This window comes from Acanthochromis polyacanthus, chromosome 4 (assembly GCF_021347895.1).
Source record: "Acanthochromis polyacanthus isolate Apoly-LR-REF ecotype Palm Island chromosome 4, KAUST_Apoly_ChrSc, whole genome shotgun sequence".
Classification (NCBI taxonomy): domain Eukaryota; kingdom Metazoa; phylum Chordata; class Actinopteri; family Pomacentridae; genus Acanthochromis; species Acanthochromis polyacanthus.
In genome coordinates this window covers 17,665,763-17,682,502 of record NC_067116.1, presented here as the reverse complement: position 1 = coordinate 17,682,502, position 16,740 = coordinate 17,665,763, and the positions used below count along the sequence as shown (strand labels likewise).

Below are 16,740 nucleotides of genomic sequence, written 5' to 3'. Positions count from 1 at the left end.
ATCTGTTTGGAGTGCTGACATTTCAGTTTATTGGCTTAAGCAGGGCTTCACAGGCGAGGCGATAACAGATGATTGAGAGCCAGATGAACACGAGGACACTTCACACCCCCAGAGACACAGACAACCTGAGGCTGGCTTTAGAGACTTGATGTATCACACCTACATTACACCTTCGACTAACACAAAGAGGCTTCACTACAATGCAGCCAAAGATCAAACTAACAATAGAATCATTATTTAGACATGGAGATGAGCAATCGTCTAAGGGCAGAAAGTATCATTCCTGCAGAATGCATTAAGAAGAACCGCCTTCATGTGTCTTTGTGTTGTGGCTGAGGTTAGCAGAGGAGATATTCCTCTTCTTCTTTCAGCAGAAGAGTTATGAAATCATCCACACATTTCTGTTTACTCTGACGTAACATTTACAGAAATGCTTATGTTCTCCAATGTATATGTTCACAGCGGAGGCTTCTGCAAAGGCTGCATAATGAGATGAATAAATAACCCACCAAGGGCGGCAGCTAATGATTGCCTTCATCATCAATTAATTTGTCGACACAAGTAATCACTTAATTGTGTTATTTCTACATTTAAAATGTCTGTAATGAATTGCCATGGTTTAGGAAAATGCAGTTAAACGTCTTGTTATGTCTGTCAGTACCATTAAAGTAAGCTAGAGTCTTCTACTATGTGGCATTTTTGACTGAAAAATAACAAAAATTAGTAGTTGTAGATTATCGAGCAGAAAATTCACTCATTTGTTGCAGCTCTAAACTAACCGCAATGCAAAAATACGTCAAAGTTTCATTTAAGCCTGCAGACAATAACAAAAGACACTGTTTCAGATGTATACACCAGGGATGACCAACACAAAACCTTAAATTACAAATAATATTACTGTGGACTCTTAAACCATTTCCTACAGAGCAAACAAGCATGAATTGTTGGCTGTTTCTTATTTCTTTTAATGTGCTGCTAGAAAAAGGGAGAGGAAGGCCCGACAATACAGCATTTCATGTTCTGGGAGCCTTGAGTATTCACTGCAAATTTCAAAGATTCCAGTTTAGATTATTTTTCAAGATACCTTCTCAAGACACTTTGCCATTAAAAAAATGTCAGTGAAATTCTAATTGAAGCATGAGTTAAAAATGTTACAGAAAGCTTTGATATTTACTAAAGTTATGTGCCAGTTTGGAAATTAGTTGTTCAGACATCATATAACATCTTTAGGTCCTGCTGAATACTATCCCTTTTAAAGGAAGAGTCTGCATAGCCACTAATCTAATATACTTTATGTGAAATTCAGTGAGTATTTTATTACGAGCCCATCAGCTGCTAATTACGTGTGTGCAGAGAAAAAAACTATTTTTTTTGCACATTGCTGAGGCTCTGTAAATGGGATAAAAACAAAGAGGCTTGGACAAATCAAGGGCAACCTCCAGAGCTGAAAAATTAATACAACATTTAAGTGCCAAAAACTGCAATTCCTCGAATGACCACTTTTAGACTGGCTCTATGAGTCAATTCTCATAGAGCCCCATGTTAAGATGCCCAACTTTACAGCTGAAATCAACATGTTTACAGCCTGGTATAAAAGTAGTTTTGGTCTTTAAAGCATATTTGTTTGTTCATGACAACTGTAGGGCAATGAATTACCACCTCTGCACATTTTTAAATTAGCTGGACGCCAGGAGGAGTCTGGCATTGGCAAGATGGAGACAACCAGAGCCTCCGAACTGAGCTTTAGAATGGCTTTTTGGAAGGCCTATGGGTCATGACACAGAGGGTTCGACTATCTTTTCATACAGTCTTTAGGACTGAGCCACACAGTGCTATTCTAGCATGTCCTGTCCATATTTGTATTTATGCACAGCACCAAAAGAAACATGGCAGTTGGAGCACGAGTCATGATAAATACAGCACGTTAACTATCTGAATATCAACCATATTTCTTCTGAATCACAAAATCCACCATTATATTAAAGTCTGAATATACGTAATATTATCACGATAATAAGAAGTTAGGAGAACAATGTGTGCTAGCATTTATTTTTTTATAAGTGAGCATGTGATGGTTACCTGTGTTAGCTGCTCCAACTTCTGTTTCGCCCCCTTCAGGACAGGATCTGTATTACGGACGGTCATTTCTGGATTCTCCTTCTGGGCTTTTAGAGTACTGCCAACCACATGACCTGCATAACTAAAGAAAGGCAGAACATGAGAAAGACATACAGTACTTCCTGTCCCAGTTTGTTAGTGAGTGAGTTTCTCTCCTGCCCCAGTTTCCCCACAGTCGCTATACCAGTGTGTTCAGTCAGGATGCAGTGACTCATTTCATGACAGTACACACACACACAGATACAGTCGTGTTTTAAATCACGTCAGGGGACATTACATTGACTTACATGCATTTTCACTAGACTTACCCTAACTCCTACACAACCATTACTTGACTAACCCAGATCTTTAAACCAGTCTCAGCCTAAACCTTCCCTTAAACCCAGCATTCATCTAAAAATGCAATGATTTATGTGATGGGAGCTTGTTTTTTGTTCTCAGAAGGGAGGCAGGCCCCCACAGTGTGAGTGTGTAAACAGATTTATGTCCCCACAACATGAGTAGTACAAGTGCACGCATACATTGGCGAATTAGTTTGGTTTGACAAAAAGAAACAGAAAAAACAAATCTTTTATTCAAGCAGTGGAGTTACCGATTACATTAACCAATTAACTGGTGACATGAGATCAGTTTTGGGCAGGCCCATCTTTATGATAATCCTCTAGTTAAAGCCAGAGATATTTTATTAAATACAGATTGACTGTTGATAGCCACTGCTGTTAGTGGTTTTGAACAATGCATTAAAATGATAGAAACTGTAAACACAAAAAGAGCAGTTCATTGGCATTTTTATGATACTTACAGTGAGGCATTGTATCTTTGCTCTCCTCCATCAGTTGCACTGTCAGTTATAAGTTATTTTGGAAAATGAAGTTGTATATGAAAATCATACTATATAAATGTAAAATTTACTATTACTTCACCAGGACTATCTGCTGTATAACAACTGGATTATAGTTCCAGAAGCAATAATTAAAAGTGTAAGTGATTTACTTTACAGAGCAACATACCAAATGTATGTTTTTGAAACGGGGCATTTGATTGTAAAACATTTTAATAAATAGATTTCTGCAACTACTTGAATGTACGGACTCTACACTGAACATTTTTAGAATGATGAATTAGTTGGAGTAGCCTGAAAGAAGAGAATTCATCACTGAGTGTGATCTTTGATCATCTCGCTTATTGATGGCTCCTTCTGTAGTGGGCTGTAAGCAAGTATCACATCATTTCAGCTGTGTGGGGTGTCGGGGTGGGTGGATCAAAAGGAAGATGAAGTGGGAGAAAAGCGAAAGAGAAGAAACAAAAGTTCATGAGTCACATTTTCCCATGTTCCAAACCAGCTTTGCTAGCTAATACAATCAGCCACCAACTCAGAAACCACTCAGAGTACACACCCTCGAAAACACAAACACTCTCTGGCTATGGCAACGAAGGGAAAAGGATTGTGGGAACCAAAGAGTAGAGACATGGTGGATGACTCTAAAATGACTTGACTGATGCCAAGAGCCAAGCAGTGGTGAGGACCCCATCCTCTGGAGCCATGCTGATCCTGCTTTTCTGGGATCAGATCCCATCAGAAGCTTCACACAGTGTATAAAGCCTTTAATTAAGCTTTTCAGATGAATGTTTTATTCTCACACAGATCGTGTTTTAATGCACATATGCTTCCAGATAAGATCATCTATTACTAAAGGTATTTTTTTAAAACAAAAAGTTAATGTTCTGAGGCCTCACTCACAAAGCAGGTTCTGCCTGATCTGAATTTGTTTGGCTTCATTATGCCTGACATCAATCTGTGAGAACTTACATTACAAAAATGCAACTGTTTCTGTCAAGTATGGTTTTCCTTTTCTGCTCTGTCTGAGCAAGTTCAAATTAAACAGGCAGCCAGTCGCGTATAATGTGTTGAGATCTAGAGCTGCATGTTTATTTGAAGAAAGGATCAGACTACAGATCCACATGGGAAAATCAGGCTATTAGAGAGGCAAAATAATATGATGCAGTGGGAAAACCAATACATCACACAAGCAGATGTAATAAATATCATCAACAAAAATACTGAACAGATACTGAACTGATACTGAACAGAATCAAGTAAGTATTATATTTCCAGCCGTTTTCTACATATGCAGTAGCCTCTTACCAAATAATTACTTCTGTTTCCTAGTGAGATGCATTATAATAGTGTTGCTGTTTCTTCTGCCATTGCAGGGAAGATTCCTGGAGAAAAGAACTGCACTGTAAATGCTAAACATAATGGCTACAGGAAAAGGATGACTGATGAAGGTCTGTGCGGCTCGCTATATGAATTAATGGGACCTATTTTTCAGTGTGTGAACATTTTTCACATTTTAAGGCTCTGCACTGGCCTTAATTGGTATGAAGAACATACTTTATACTCGTAAAATGGCCATCCTATTGAGTCTTTCATAAAACACCTCATGTTTCTGCATGGTTAAAGAAAGAGCAAGAGGCTACAATCAACTGATCGCTGATGGAAATGTTGCAGTAGAATCTCAACTGGTGCGCTTACTGTCTATTATATATGAGCTGGAGCAGTGTTTACCTTCTCTTAAATCCTTTGATCTTAACAGGTAGCTGCATAAGACAAAGTGTTTAGGACTCACCAATCCAGATAACTCGGGATAAGCCTAAAGTTAGCAGGGTAATCCATTAATCTTCCTTTATAAGACAAGACGCATATCTTTTTCTGTATTGCTGCATAAACAAAGGAAACATTATAAACATTGTCACCATGGAAACAACTTACATTGATTCCTCAGATGCACCACTGAGCAACAAAAGATCATAAGGTGCATCCCTGCTAATCTGCGTATATTCATGGAATTGAATTTGGCTTTTTAAAGCACGGCTGGGATGTGAGAGTGTGTTTGACAGAAACAGGATATGATGGTACATGAAGCGACATGCCCGAAACAAAGTGAGACTATATAATAACAGGATACTGGTCTTAATGTAAATGCATTAACACATGACTAAAGGCAAAACAAAGCCTCCGAAATGTCATCTAAAATCGAAGGCAGCAGAAGGAGGAAAATATGAGAGGGAAGAGGAAGAGGAGAAGGGCAGGAAAGAAGGCGGGTGATGAATGAGGATGAGGAAAAAGAAGAGATAAAAGCTCAATTAAAAACCACAGATTTTCTCCATGGGGAAATCCCAAGATTCCTCAGACTCCAGCAAAGATTTTAGGGATCAGTGTCAACACCACACATCCAGTGCATCTGTTATTGTCAACTCCTCACAAATGCTGTGGCATATTTCATGTTCTCTTTCATCTTCGTTAAAGCTAGGAATGTTATTTATTGGTAACAATGCAGCCAAGAGTGACAGGCAGCTGATCTGACCTTTATTTATCCAAGGTTGGCTGAGCCTGCTGTTATTTTACTGCAGCACCTCGTTTAGAGTTACACTGAAAAATAAGTCGACTAGTTTACACAGAACAGACACAGACAAATCAGAATGATTTACAGAATCAGAGGAAGCAATACAGGCATGTATGAGGCAATTATTATGCACGGCTTTGAGGTTTTGGCATTTTTAAGTTGCTTTGCTTTGCATTTTTGTGGACTCACAATAAAACAAGTCATTTCTTTCAAAGAATAAAAAGTTCGACACAAGATGGCAATTTTCCAGCAAGACATTAGTCAATAGATAAACACCAAAGGTTATTGTGTCTCTCAGTAAAGGAAGACCAACAGACCTAATAATGAAAAATGCTGTGCTGCGTATTGTAATTATCTCCTCTAATGAATCTAAGAGCTTAATGGTAAATGGAATCTAAGGGCCTGAAGGTGGAAGCAGGAGCATGTCTATAAATTACATCCACATAATCAGGAAGTGAGAGAAAAACAACTTTAACAATACTTTTCCTACAACTCAGAGATAAAGTGTTTCTGTACATAAAGCCAGGCTTTGGTTTCAGCATGGTATGTTTTCTATTTGATATTTAAATGTAAATTTGTCAGAGAGGCAGATATCAGAGGTTTTATATTGGTGACCTTTTCAGTATTAAGCACGGTCACAGTGGAAATATGGAAATTACTGTAATATATCTCCACACGGACATTGAGAGGAGCATGGATTTTGTTGTATTTGCATGAAGCTGGTACAGTCTGCATAAATATGCATTGGACAATTAAACGTCAAAGAGTCAACAGTACTGACATGAACGGTGAACAGCCCGGGATGGCAAAGGAACTGTATGGCCGTACATACGCTACAAACCTGAAAAATGCATCCTTTCTATAGCCAAGAGAACAAACTGCACTATAAAAGTTAAACGGTCATATGAAACGTTTTTGATAAATCTATGAATGTATGGGCAGGTATCTAAATCATCAATAGTAAGGCCACCACTGAGATGGGACTATGACTGCCTGTAAAGACCAGGATGATAGCAGGTTCTCCAATAGGAATGCCTTCAGCTGTTATTGAAGACCAATTCCAGAAGAGTTGTCAAGTAGGGCAACTCGGAAATTGGACAATAGGATCCCTGTAATGTCCACGACCACAGGAGCCAATTTCTATGACTATGCAAGATGTAATGGAAAAATCAATTATTAATATTCTGGAGAGCCTTAAGCACTGCAGTAGGAGGGGAAGGCTGAAAAAGGAACCCAGAGTGGGCTGGATGCACCTCTGGGTTATTTGCAGGAGAAGATATTAGTAAATCACACTGGCAGCAGTAGCAAAACATCTGCTAGAAGCCTGACAGACATTAACAGCCGCCACTTTTACTGAGACTGACAGTGAGCCACACTTCTAAATGTACAAAGTGTGGCTGGTCCAACCACAGCATGCAGCCAAAACCACTTAGTACGCATTGATCGATGGGCAACCATGAAGAATCCATGAAAGTTTCAATCAGCTGAAATGAAATCAAACGGAGCTACAGCATTAATCTCATTGTTTAATGCAGTCTTTGCGATTTGCCAATTGCATTATTTAAAATTGCCATTTCGATTCGAAATTGATTAAACATTCAGCCCTCGACTGGAGGTGATGAGTTTAGATATGGTATAAAGGAAAAAGTCATCACTGAAACAATCTTAAGAAGAAATCTATGGGAGAATTCTATAAGGACAAAACGGAGATTGTATGATCTGCCCCTCCTGATCTATCTGAACTGAACTTCTGCTACTGTGGCCATGCGAGCAGAAGTAAAACCTGCTTGGAAAAAAGATTTTATGGTCTTATTTTGGGCAAAGTCACCAAACTTTTTCACTGTTTTTTGTTTATTAGACTGTCAAAAGCCTTCTCCAAGACTACGAAGGCGAAATAGAGCTGGCGGTTCTTATGGAGATACTTTTCCTGAAGCTGGCGTACAATAAAGATGGCATCAGTCGTTCCTCTTCCAGGCATGAACCCAAACTGCATCTCGTTGATGCTCACCATTTCTCTGATCAGCTTCTCTAAGACTCTTTCCAGCACTTTCATAGCCTGGTCAAGTAGCTTCAGGCCTCTGTAGTTCCCTCTCTCGAGCGCATCGCCCTTACCCTTGTAGCAGTTCACAATGTAACTTTCGTCCCAGTCTGCAGGAATGTGACCCTCCATGGTGATGTGGTTCATGAGTTCAGTGAGGAGGATAGTGCATCTCTCTCCTGATGCTTTTAGCTTTTAGCACTGTTACCTCGCAGCCCGATCTCGGTGATACGATCAGCACTGAAGGTGGAAGCCTGTCCAGCATCACAAAACACTGTAGAGCTGCGTGGGGCAAATTCAGAGAGCTGTTGCCTATCCTCACCTGTCGCACCCTAAGTCTGCTCACTAGAGGAAGAATCTATGCCTCATGTGTCCGCAGTGTTATGTTGTATGCCAGCGAGTGCTGGGTGATAAGAAACGAGGAGCGCTCTAAGCTGCTTCGGAATGAGAGGGCTATGATTAGGTGGATATGCGGAGTCAACACCTAGGCACATGTGGATACAGCCACACTGTACAGCAAGCTAGACCTAGTCCACCTTGAGGTCATCCTTAGAAGGAACAGGCTTCGCTAGTTTGGGCCACTCCTGGATAAGGAAGTGCCAAACACTGGAGGTAGAAGGTACCAGAAGTAGAGGGAAACCACGGAAAACATGGATGGATAATGTTCTGGAGGACCTTCATTCCTGTAACCTTACAGTCGACATGGCCAAGGACAGGGATGAATGGCGACAGCAAGTTCGGGCTACCTCCTGACCGTCTAACCCCCTTGCTAGGGGAAGAATGGACTCTAAAACGTATGATGATGATGATGATGAGACTGGGGATTCCTCCTTTCCTATTGATTCAGACAGAGACGTGCTCTTGCTGGTTGAAAAAAAACTGCTCGGGGCCTTACCAAGATGGCCGCCAAGCAACTTTGACAATGTGCGGCTTTTTTTCACTAAATTTGTCTGAGTTCATTATTGTAATGTTCAATTAAAAGAAGCAAGAATCAGGCAGAACAAACAAAAAAATTCAAATTCAAGAGAAAAGTAAGGCTCCAGCACCCCCCGCGACCCTAATGAGGATAAAGCGGTGTATAGAGAATGGATGGATGGATGGAAGAGAAAAGTAGTCAATGGTTCTTGTTGACAGCACTCATCAGATCTTCACCCTCTTTTATCAGTCTGGTACCACTTTGTTGTGGAAATCAAACATGGTGTAGCTGATAAAAAAACAACCTTCTGTTCAAAGGTTACTGAAGTTGCAGAAAATAATCTCTATTCAATTACCTGTAATTACCACCTGGCAAAGGTACAAATCTGTTCCGTCTGGAGGAGAAAAATATCAACAGCATCTGCCCATCTAAAGCATTTTCTAATGTGCAATACCTGCTGTCCTGCTGAACGTATTGGAAGCTGTCAGCGCTGTGAATGAGCTATTGGCCAGATTACAGACTGTCGGGCTGCTCTGTGTGTTTGACACCAGATGATAATATTGCAGAAACTGTTGCCGCAGACGACACAGAGAGGTGTGACTGTGAGTGACACTTAATAAGATCTGGAGAACGACAGACATAAATCACCAGCGCCATAACGACAATGCTGCTCTGCTGTTGCCCTCGGTTACAGCGGGGTTGCTAATGGTAACACACACACAGACATCTATTCTTCGGTCTCATCCCTGCAGCAAACGTTTAAAGCATCTGTGGCAGCTCACACTCACACACTCACACACACATGCACGAACACACACACACACACACACACACACACACACACATGTTTGTACTTCTATCTTAGTGAGGACATCCATAGGCGTAATGCATTTCCTAGAGCCTTACCCTAACCTTAACCATCACAACTGATCGCCTAACCCTAATCCTTACCCTAACCCTAACCAAACCTCAATTCATACCTGTTCTCTAAAAACAAGTCTTCACCCTCAAACATGGCTGTTTCAAAGTGAGGACCGGCCAAAATGTCCTCACTTTGATAGTTAAATGCAGAAAATGGTTCTCACAATGTAGCAAGTACAAGAACACACACACACACACACACACACACACACACACACATGCGTGTGCTACACACAACTGCAGCGAAAATTACCTGAGAATGTGATCTGATCTGATCTGAGGGAGGTGTGTAATTATAAGAGTCACAACCTGAGTAGTAAATCTATCTGCATTCCTGTGGAGTCATTTATATAGCTCTATCTTATTCATTTACACACAGAGACACACAGACACTAACACACTATACTAATACCTGAGGCCTTTACCTGTGCTTCTTGTCCCAGATGGAAGCGATATGCCATGGTTTGGATAGATCTGGCACTAAGATGAATTTTTTATATTCCCTACTTTCTTCTTCTGCCCTCAGGACAGCTCATTGTCAGACTTTTATCAGCATTTACCTGACTCTGTTAAGCATTAATGCTTCATATAAATTGCAAGTAACTCCTTAAAAAACTGAGACAAAAAAACACATCAACACATGGGGTGTGGCAGGTGTTGAGTGGGAAGCAGAGTTGATACCTGTTCCCTTGTTAATGTGATATGATGCTTCCCTCTTCTGGAGACAAACGGCTATTACAGTTCTAACTGAAGACAGAACACCTGATCAGTGTGCGAGCTACACTACCATCCAAAAGTTTGGGGATGACATTAAACTAATCAGACATACAGTCTGGACATTGTTAATGTGGTAAATTACTATTCTTGCACTAAATGGTTGATTTTTAATGGAATATCTCCATAGGGGTACAGAGGAACATTTCCAGCAACCATGCTACATTGTGTTAGCTGGTAAAGGGCTAATTGATGATTAGAAAACCCTTTCACAATTATGGTAGCACATGAATGAAAGTGTAAGTTTTCATGGAAGACATGAATTTGCCTGGGTGACCCCAGATTTTTGAACGGTATTGTATATCCACATTGAGATGGAAAAACACATATTGTACTATACAGGGTGACCCAAAAATTTGGAAACAAAGTTTAACTCCAGTGTCTATTTGAGTTGGGGGTGCATGAATTCACTCTTATTTTACCAATTTTTGTTATAGCATAATAAAATAACTTAAAAGCTTAGTATTTGCCGAGTGCAATAACTCGGAAGAAAATGAATAGAACCATAAGGTACAGGTATGCTGGAGCATCACTTCAAAATGCAGGCCATCAGTGTCAGATTTCAAAACTGTTGATGGTAAAGTATCTGACAGTTTTAATTTTTTTAAACATCCAAAAGTACTACGAGGCGACATTTACTGGCCAGTTTGAGGAACCTTCACAAGCATGAATGAAGATACATTCCAGAAGATACCAGTGTAACCAGTGTAACCAGTTGGTGGAAACGTTCACAACTTTGTATTAGAAACAAACATGAACATGTCGAAATATGTTTGTTTTACACTAATCTGTAACTCTTCTGAATATATCTGTGGTACTGATTTATTGAAATTACATTATATTATTTGGATTATAGACTTTTCATTTGTTTCCAAACTTTTGGGTCACCCTGTACTCTCCATATGTCTTGCACTGATACCTTGAATTAAATGCAGGGTCATGATGTCTCAAGCTCATGTGTACAATTATGGGCCTGTTTTCATACAAGAGTGTTTCCAAGACCCTGCACGTCCCCATATGTTTCCACTTCCAGCTGATCAGACCTTTCCACAGGTTGGATTTAGGTACAGATATGCTGGGAACTGCAGGGGTCACAAAATTTCAAGAAACTGTATGAAAAATAAAGATTCTAAATATTTTTCACAGCAGACATTTTGACAGGTGACAGCACAAAAAGCATATGTAACTGATAACATTAAATGTGTTCACTGTCATACTCGGGGACACTTGATGGGACTTAGCCACCACTAACAAAATGTATTTCAACTTTTTCTGACAAATCCAAATATCTGCCTTTAAAAAAGTCCAGACTTGCACAGGTAGGTGTACTCAAAATTACAAAAAGGCAAAACAAGTGAAAACACTGTGTGGGCTGTAGCCAGGCTAACAAAAACCCACAGCTTTGTTGAGCCTTGCAGTCCTGTACCTCTTAGTCGTAATGACTTCATGAGCTTCTTTACAAATAGAATTGCACCATCACATCCTTCCCACAACTGTCTCAGAAGTATTGTGAGTCATAGTAGCTCTAGAAATGGCAGTAAGACTTGATTTATATTTAATCTATTTCTCTTTTTAGATCTCTCTGAGAAAACTGTATCTAAATCATTAGCGTATCTTATAAACCCTATCTAAATCAGACCACTCAAGGATGTTTTAATCTTGATTAACATGCCCATATTAAATCTAATCTATCTTTAATAACAGGATACATATCAGGGGCTTTAAAGATTTCTGTAATTTAATCTCTACTTCAAAAGCCTGCTGTTGATCTATGTCTTTTAGCCGATTTTTAGACCTACATCAAACATTCCCTTTGTCTCTAAAATGAAAAACCTTGAAAAAGCTGCTGCAAATCAATTATGGTGAAGATTTTTATTTTGAATTAGGAGCACATCAAGGCCCAAGCACAACAGTGAAAAATCTCATCAATGTTCTTCTTACAGCCTCAGACATTGGGCCAATCTCAAGTCATATTTATCAGACAAATTCCAGTTTGCTCGTGTCAATAACTATCTGCCCATGCACACCAATGTTTGTCATGGTGTTTAAAAGGGTTCTGCACTTTCACACTGTATATTTTCTTTGCCTTGGCAATAATATTAGAAAGCACAGCTGCAATTCAAGACATGAAGGCCACAGTAACCTGTAATGTTGTGTATCAGAATCAGGAACATGCTGTCTCTACACTGAAGCTGAAATACTAGTTCATGCATTTGTTACTTCTTGGTTTGACTACAATCTTTGCTGATTATATGGATGTGTGAATAACTGAGAAAAACCTCCCACTGATTCAAAATGCTGCAGTGAGAGTTCTGACAGGAACCAGCAAGAGAGGTCATATTTCTCCCGTATTAGCTTCTCGTCATTAGCCCTCCTGAATAGAATTTAAAATCCTTCTCCTCACATGCAAAGCCCTTAATGACCAGGCTCCATCATATCTTAAAGACCTCATAGTACTTTATTATCCCATTAGAGCACTTTGCTCTCAGAGTGCAGGCTTACTTGTGGTTCCCAGTTTCCAAAAGCAGAATGGGAAGCAAAGCTTTTACCTATCATGCTTCTCTCCTGTGGAATCAGCTCCCAGTTTGGGTTCAGGAGGCAGACATCCTCTCTGCTTTTAGGATTAGGCTTAAAACTTTCCTTTTTAATAAAGCTTATCTTTAGGACTAGCTCAGCTATGTTGCTATAACCCTGTGCTGCTGGGGTACCTCCCATGATGCCCTGCGCACCTCTAGTCTCCTCTCCTCTATTTCACTTTCCATGTATTTGTATGCCACTGCTGCATGCAATTAACTTTGTGTCCTCTGTATTGTGTAGCTTGTGATTTGTTCCTCTGCTAAGGAACGCAGCAGAGTTATGTGACAATCGGCATACGTTTGTCTGTGAATCTGTCTGTCCGTCCGCAACATGACTTAAAAAATGGATTTCGATGAAACTTTCAGGGAAGGTCAGAAATGACACAAGGACCATCTCATTAGATTTTGGCAGTGATGCAGCTTATCGTCTGCATCCACAGATTTGTTAAAGATTTCCCATTGCGAGACATAGTGGCCGCCACGGCATCACCGTAACCATGACAACAAGTGAACGCTGTGTCAGTTAGATAGATAGATAAACTTTATTGTTTGTCCTAAATGGTGACAAATTCTTCTCTGACAGGCTCCAACAATAAAATAAAACACACTGAAAACCCAAGCTCACGAGTAGATGTCTAAAAGAAACAGCAGTAGATAAAAATAAATAAATATCTAGTGCTCAGTGTCTTATTTTATTTTGTTCAGGGTGGTTATTGCAGTGGGAAAAAAGGATTTTTTGCAGATGTTTTGCAGGCCAGTGGGACTTTGTAATGTCTACCTGATGGCAGTAACTGAAAGAAGTGATGAAGGGGGTGAGAAGGGTCCTCTGTGATCAGGGTGACTTTCCTGATCACAGTTCAGAGATTTGAGTTTGTGTTGAACCAATGATTCTGCTGGCCTGACTGACAATACGGGAGAGTTTTACCTGCATCAATTCACTCGACCCGCTACATATTTCGGTCAAGCAATTCGGTATCTGTACAGAACGTACACACGCACAGCACATGCCTGTGCTCATGCAAGGAAATTTTATGTATTTAGTTAGTTTGTGGGTTGATCTATACTAAATGGTCAGATTCAATGGTGCTGGGATTTTTGAATACACAACTTGAGGAATGAACAGTCTTGGCGGAGTAGTCCTTTGCTTGTTCTCTCGGTATTCTCTCTACTTTTCTGCAGGCGTCTCTGGAGCTGCATGTGTCTGATCTGTGGTTGCAGCCAGTTTGGTGTTTTTGTTAGTCAATGTTTAAAATTTCTCTCTCCTCTCATCTCAGTTGGTTGAGGCAAATGGTCACCCATGCTGAATCTGGTTTTGTTAAAAGGGAGTTTTCTGTCCCAGTTGCTCCCAATTGCTGCTCAAGGGGGAATTGTCGGGTTTGTCTTGTTTTAAGGATTTACAATATAAAGCGCCCTGAGATGACTTATATAATGATTTTGTGTAATATAATTAGATAGCTCCTGCTTTTGTGCTATCAAAATAAAGTATTCAAATTACAAATTTCTTCATTTTTCTAGTCATAGCTTTATCTAAATTTGAACCTTCTTACAACACTATTTAATGTTTTGTTCTGTCTCCTGCTCCTGTGTAGGTAAGTCTGTAGGTGTTTGTGGAGCGACTGGAGGACTGGAGGATAGTCTGCTTCGTTTCTACAGTAGATGACCTTGAGCTTTCAGCCTGGGTTGTCTGGTAGCAGTGTTTTCTCGCTTCTCTCTGACATTTGAACAGAGGTGTAACTATCTTCATTGTCCAACCTGCTTGTAACCCAGAAGAAAGAGGAGCTTATAAACGGCTCTCTTCTCCTCAATCATCCACTCTCAGACTTTCTCATCATTTATTGCCTTTCTATCACATGCACACACTCTCACCAGCACAGACATTTGTAAGTGAAGTGGGTCAGAGGGCGGAGGAGATGAATGGAGGTCTGAAAAGAAGGATGGAGAGATGAATGGATGGCTGAATTAATGAATGAATGGGTGGATGGATAGATGAAAGAGAGAAGAAGATGTAAAGAGGTCAGAGAGGCACAGACTGGCTGGACTCCAACACAGGCCAACGGCAACATCTCTTCTAGCCCTCTAAGTAAAACTTCACCCTAAACGAAGCACTTTACAGATGATGGTGATGACAGAGAATTTCTGAATATTGATTTCTGAGATGTCACAGAAAAAATTACAATAGAAGTAGGAATATTTAAGGTGGACTGGGAAGGAATGTAGATCGGGAAATGTCCAGGAAGCTTTTCTCAGTGTTCCAACTCCACATGATCAGTGATGTGACACGAAGCGAGGGTAGGCAGTATTTTTCTGGCATTGCTGGCATGGGAATAGTGCTCTTTGTTTAGGCACTAGAGTGCACCTTTCACACACGCATGCTTGCACAGTTAAGTTACAGCTCAGTTCTAAGGTTATGTAACCACCGGTCCGATATGTTGGTCAGCTATAACTGACCACATGATCAAATGTTAGAGCAGATTTGTTTTAATTGTTTTTTTTTGCCTGGAATGCTTTAGTGATGATTAGAAATTCTAGCACTCAATTACAGCCACTTATGTGAATTTTCTATGGCAGCATCTATGGTCATTGGGGAAAAAATGTATGATCATTTTTAGGACATTGTAATTCAAGTGGTCTGAGAGTAAAATAGACTTCTGCACCTCCTCATGCCTCAGAATATGTAATCTTTGATGACAGACTCAGCTAAATGCAGGTCTAATCGCCCAGATCAGGGGAGTCCACAGTGAGAGTAGGAAAATGTGGTGCAATGGGTTAAACAGAAAACTTTCTCACAATAAAGTGGGATATGAATCTTATATAAAGCCACAAAAGAATGTTGACTGAATGTTTAGCTTAACTGTTTTTCTGCATTTGAACTACGAGCATATTCTTAGGCCGGTTTGGTGGGAGGAGCTCAGGACAGAGAGGGGAAGGGGGAGAGTTACAAGATTGGGTTTGCATTTTCAAAGTCTGGCTTTGTTTTTGCTATTTCCACATGCTTGCCTACTTTATCTTTAGAAGAGAAATTAGAGGGGAAGAGAAGAGCAGGAGTTTTATGAGAAATGTTCATTCAGCATCTTTAATCATAGTGATCTTCTGAAACAGAGGCAACGGCACCGTGGAAAACTGGAGCTTTTCCAGAAACACATTCTGAGGACTCAGACACTGCAATGATCAGAAACGGTTTACTGCCTTGAAATGGACCGTGCCTCCACTAGATTACTAGGAAACAACAACTCCTCTCTACATTGAAAAAGAAAGCCTTGGTTTAATAACTTTTATTTTGTAGGTTGTTAAAATTATACTTACAAACACAATGGAGTTGCCAATAACATCCCTTCTGTGTTCACAAGGTTTAAGCAATTCTAGCACTTAATATTGACAAAATGTTATTTTGGAGGAATAGTGATGTCTTGTTTATGTCAGACATCATACTGTGTACCCGCATATAGTTTAACTTGGAAAATTAAACATAACATAATGCATTTCTTGATTAAATATTTTGGATCCAAAATAGATCTTTTTGAACTACATTTTATATTTAAAGGGGGTCTTGCTTCAGTTTTCTAAAAATAGAGTTATTAAATATGAGATTTACTGGCCGTCACTGCAGCACTAATGGTGACAAAGCAAAGTGTGTGTGTTAGCGTGGGATGTCCTTGCAAGGCTACACGGTCTGTTTCATATGGCTGATAGACCATTAATAAAAAACCTTCTCCATCACAGCAACCCATTCCCTCCTGAGATGGATCGACCTGAAACAACGCTTCACTGTGTGTCTGTTTCTTTCAGACAAGCATGTGTGCAGCGAGGTGTCCGACGAGCACTATCATCCTATATTCTGTACTGCGGGGTGCGTGTTGGTATGTGTGTAGGAATGTGTGTGTTGACATGCGTTTACGTGCACGCGTGTGAATGTGTGTGCATGTGTTGGTGCATGTGTGTGTGTCCATTTGTCTTGTTACCAGTTTAAGCTGCCAATGAAATCACCATGAG

General features: G+C 40.0%; 1 protein-coding gene across 2 annotated transcripts in view; it reads right to left on the bottom strand.

Moving 5' to 3' along the window:
• LOC110961574 (glypican-5-like) overlaps window positions 1-16,740 on the bottom strand; it is a 70,212-nt gene that overhangs the window by 34,884 nt on the left and 18,588 nt on the right. For both annotated transcript variants that reach the window (XM_022209252.2, XM_022209251.2), the window contains exon 8: window positions 2,080-2,200. In XM_022209252.2, the coding sequence (XP_022064944.2) occupies window positions 2,080-2,200 (121 nt within the window). The remainder of the gene's footprint in view (window positions 1-2,079; window positions 2,201-16,740) is intronic.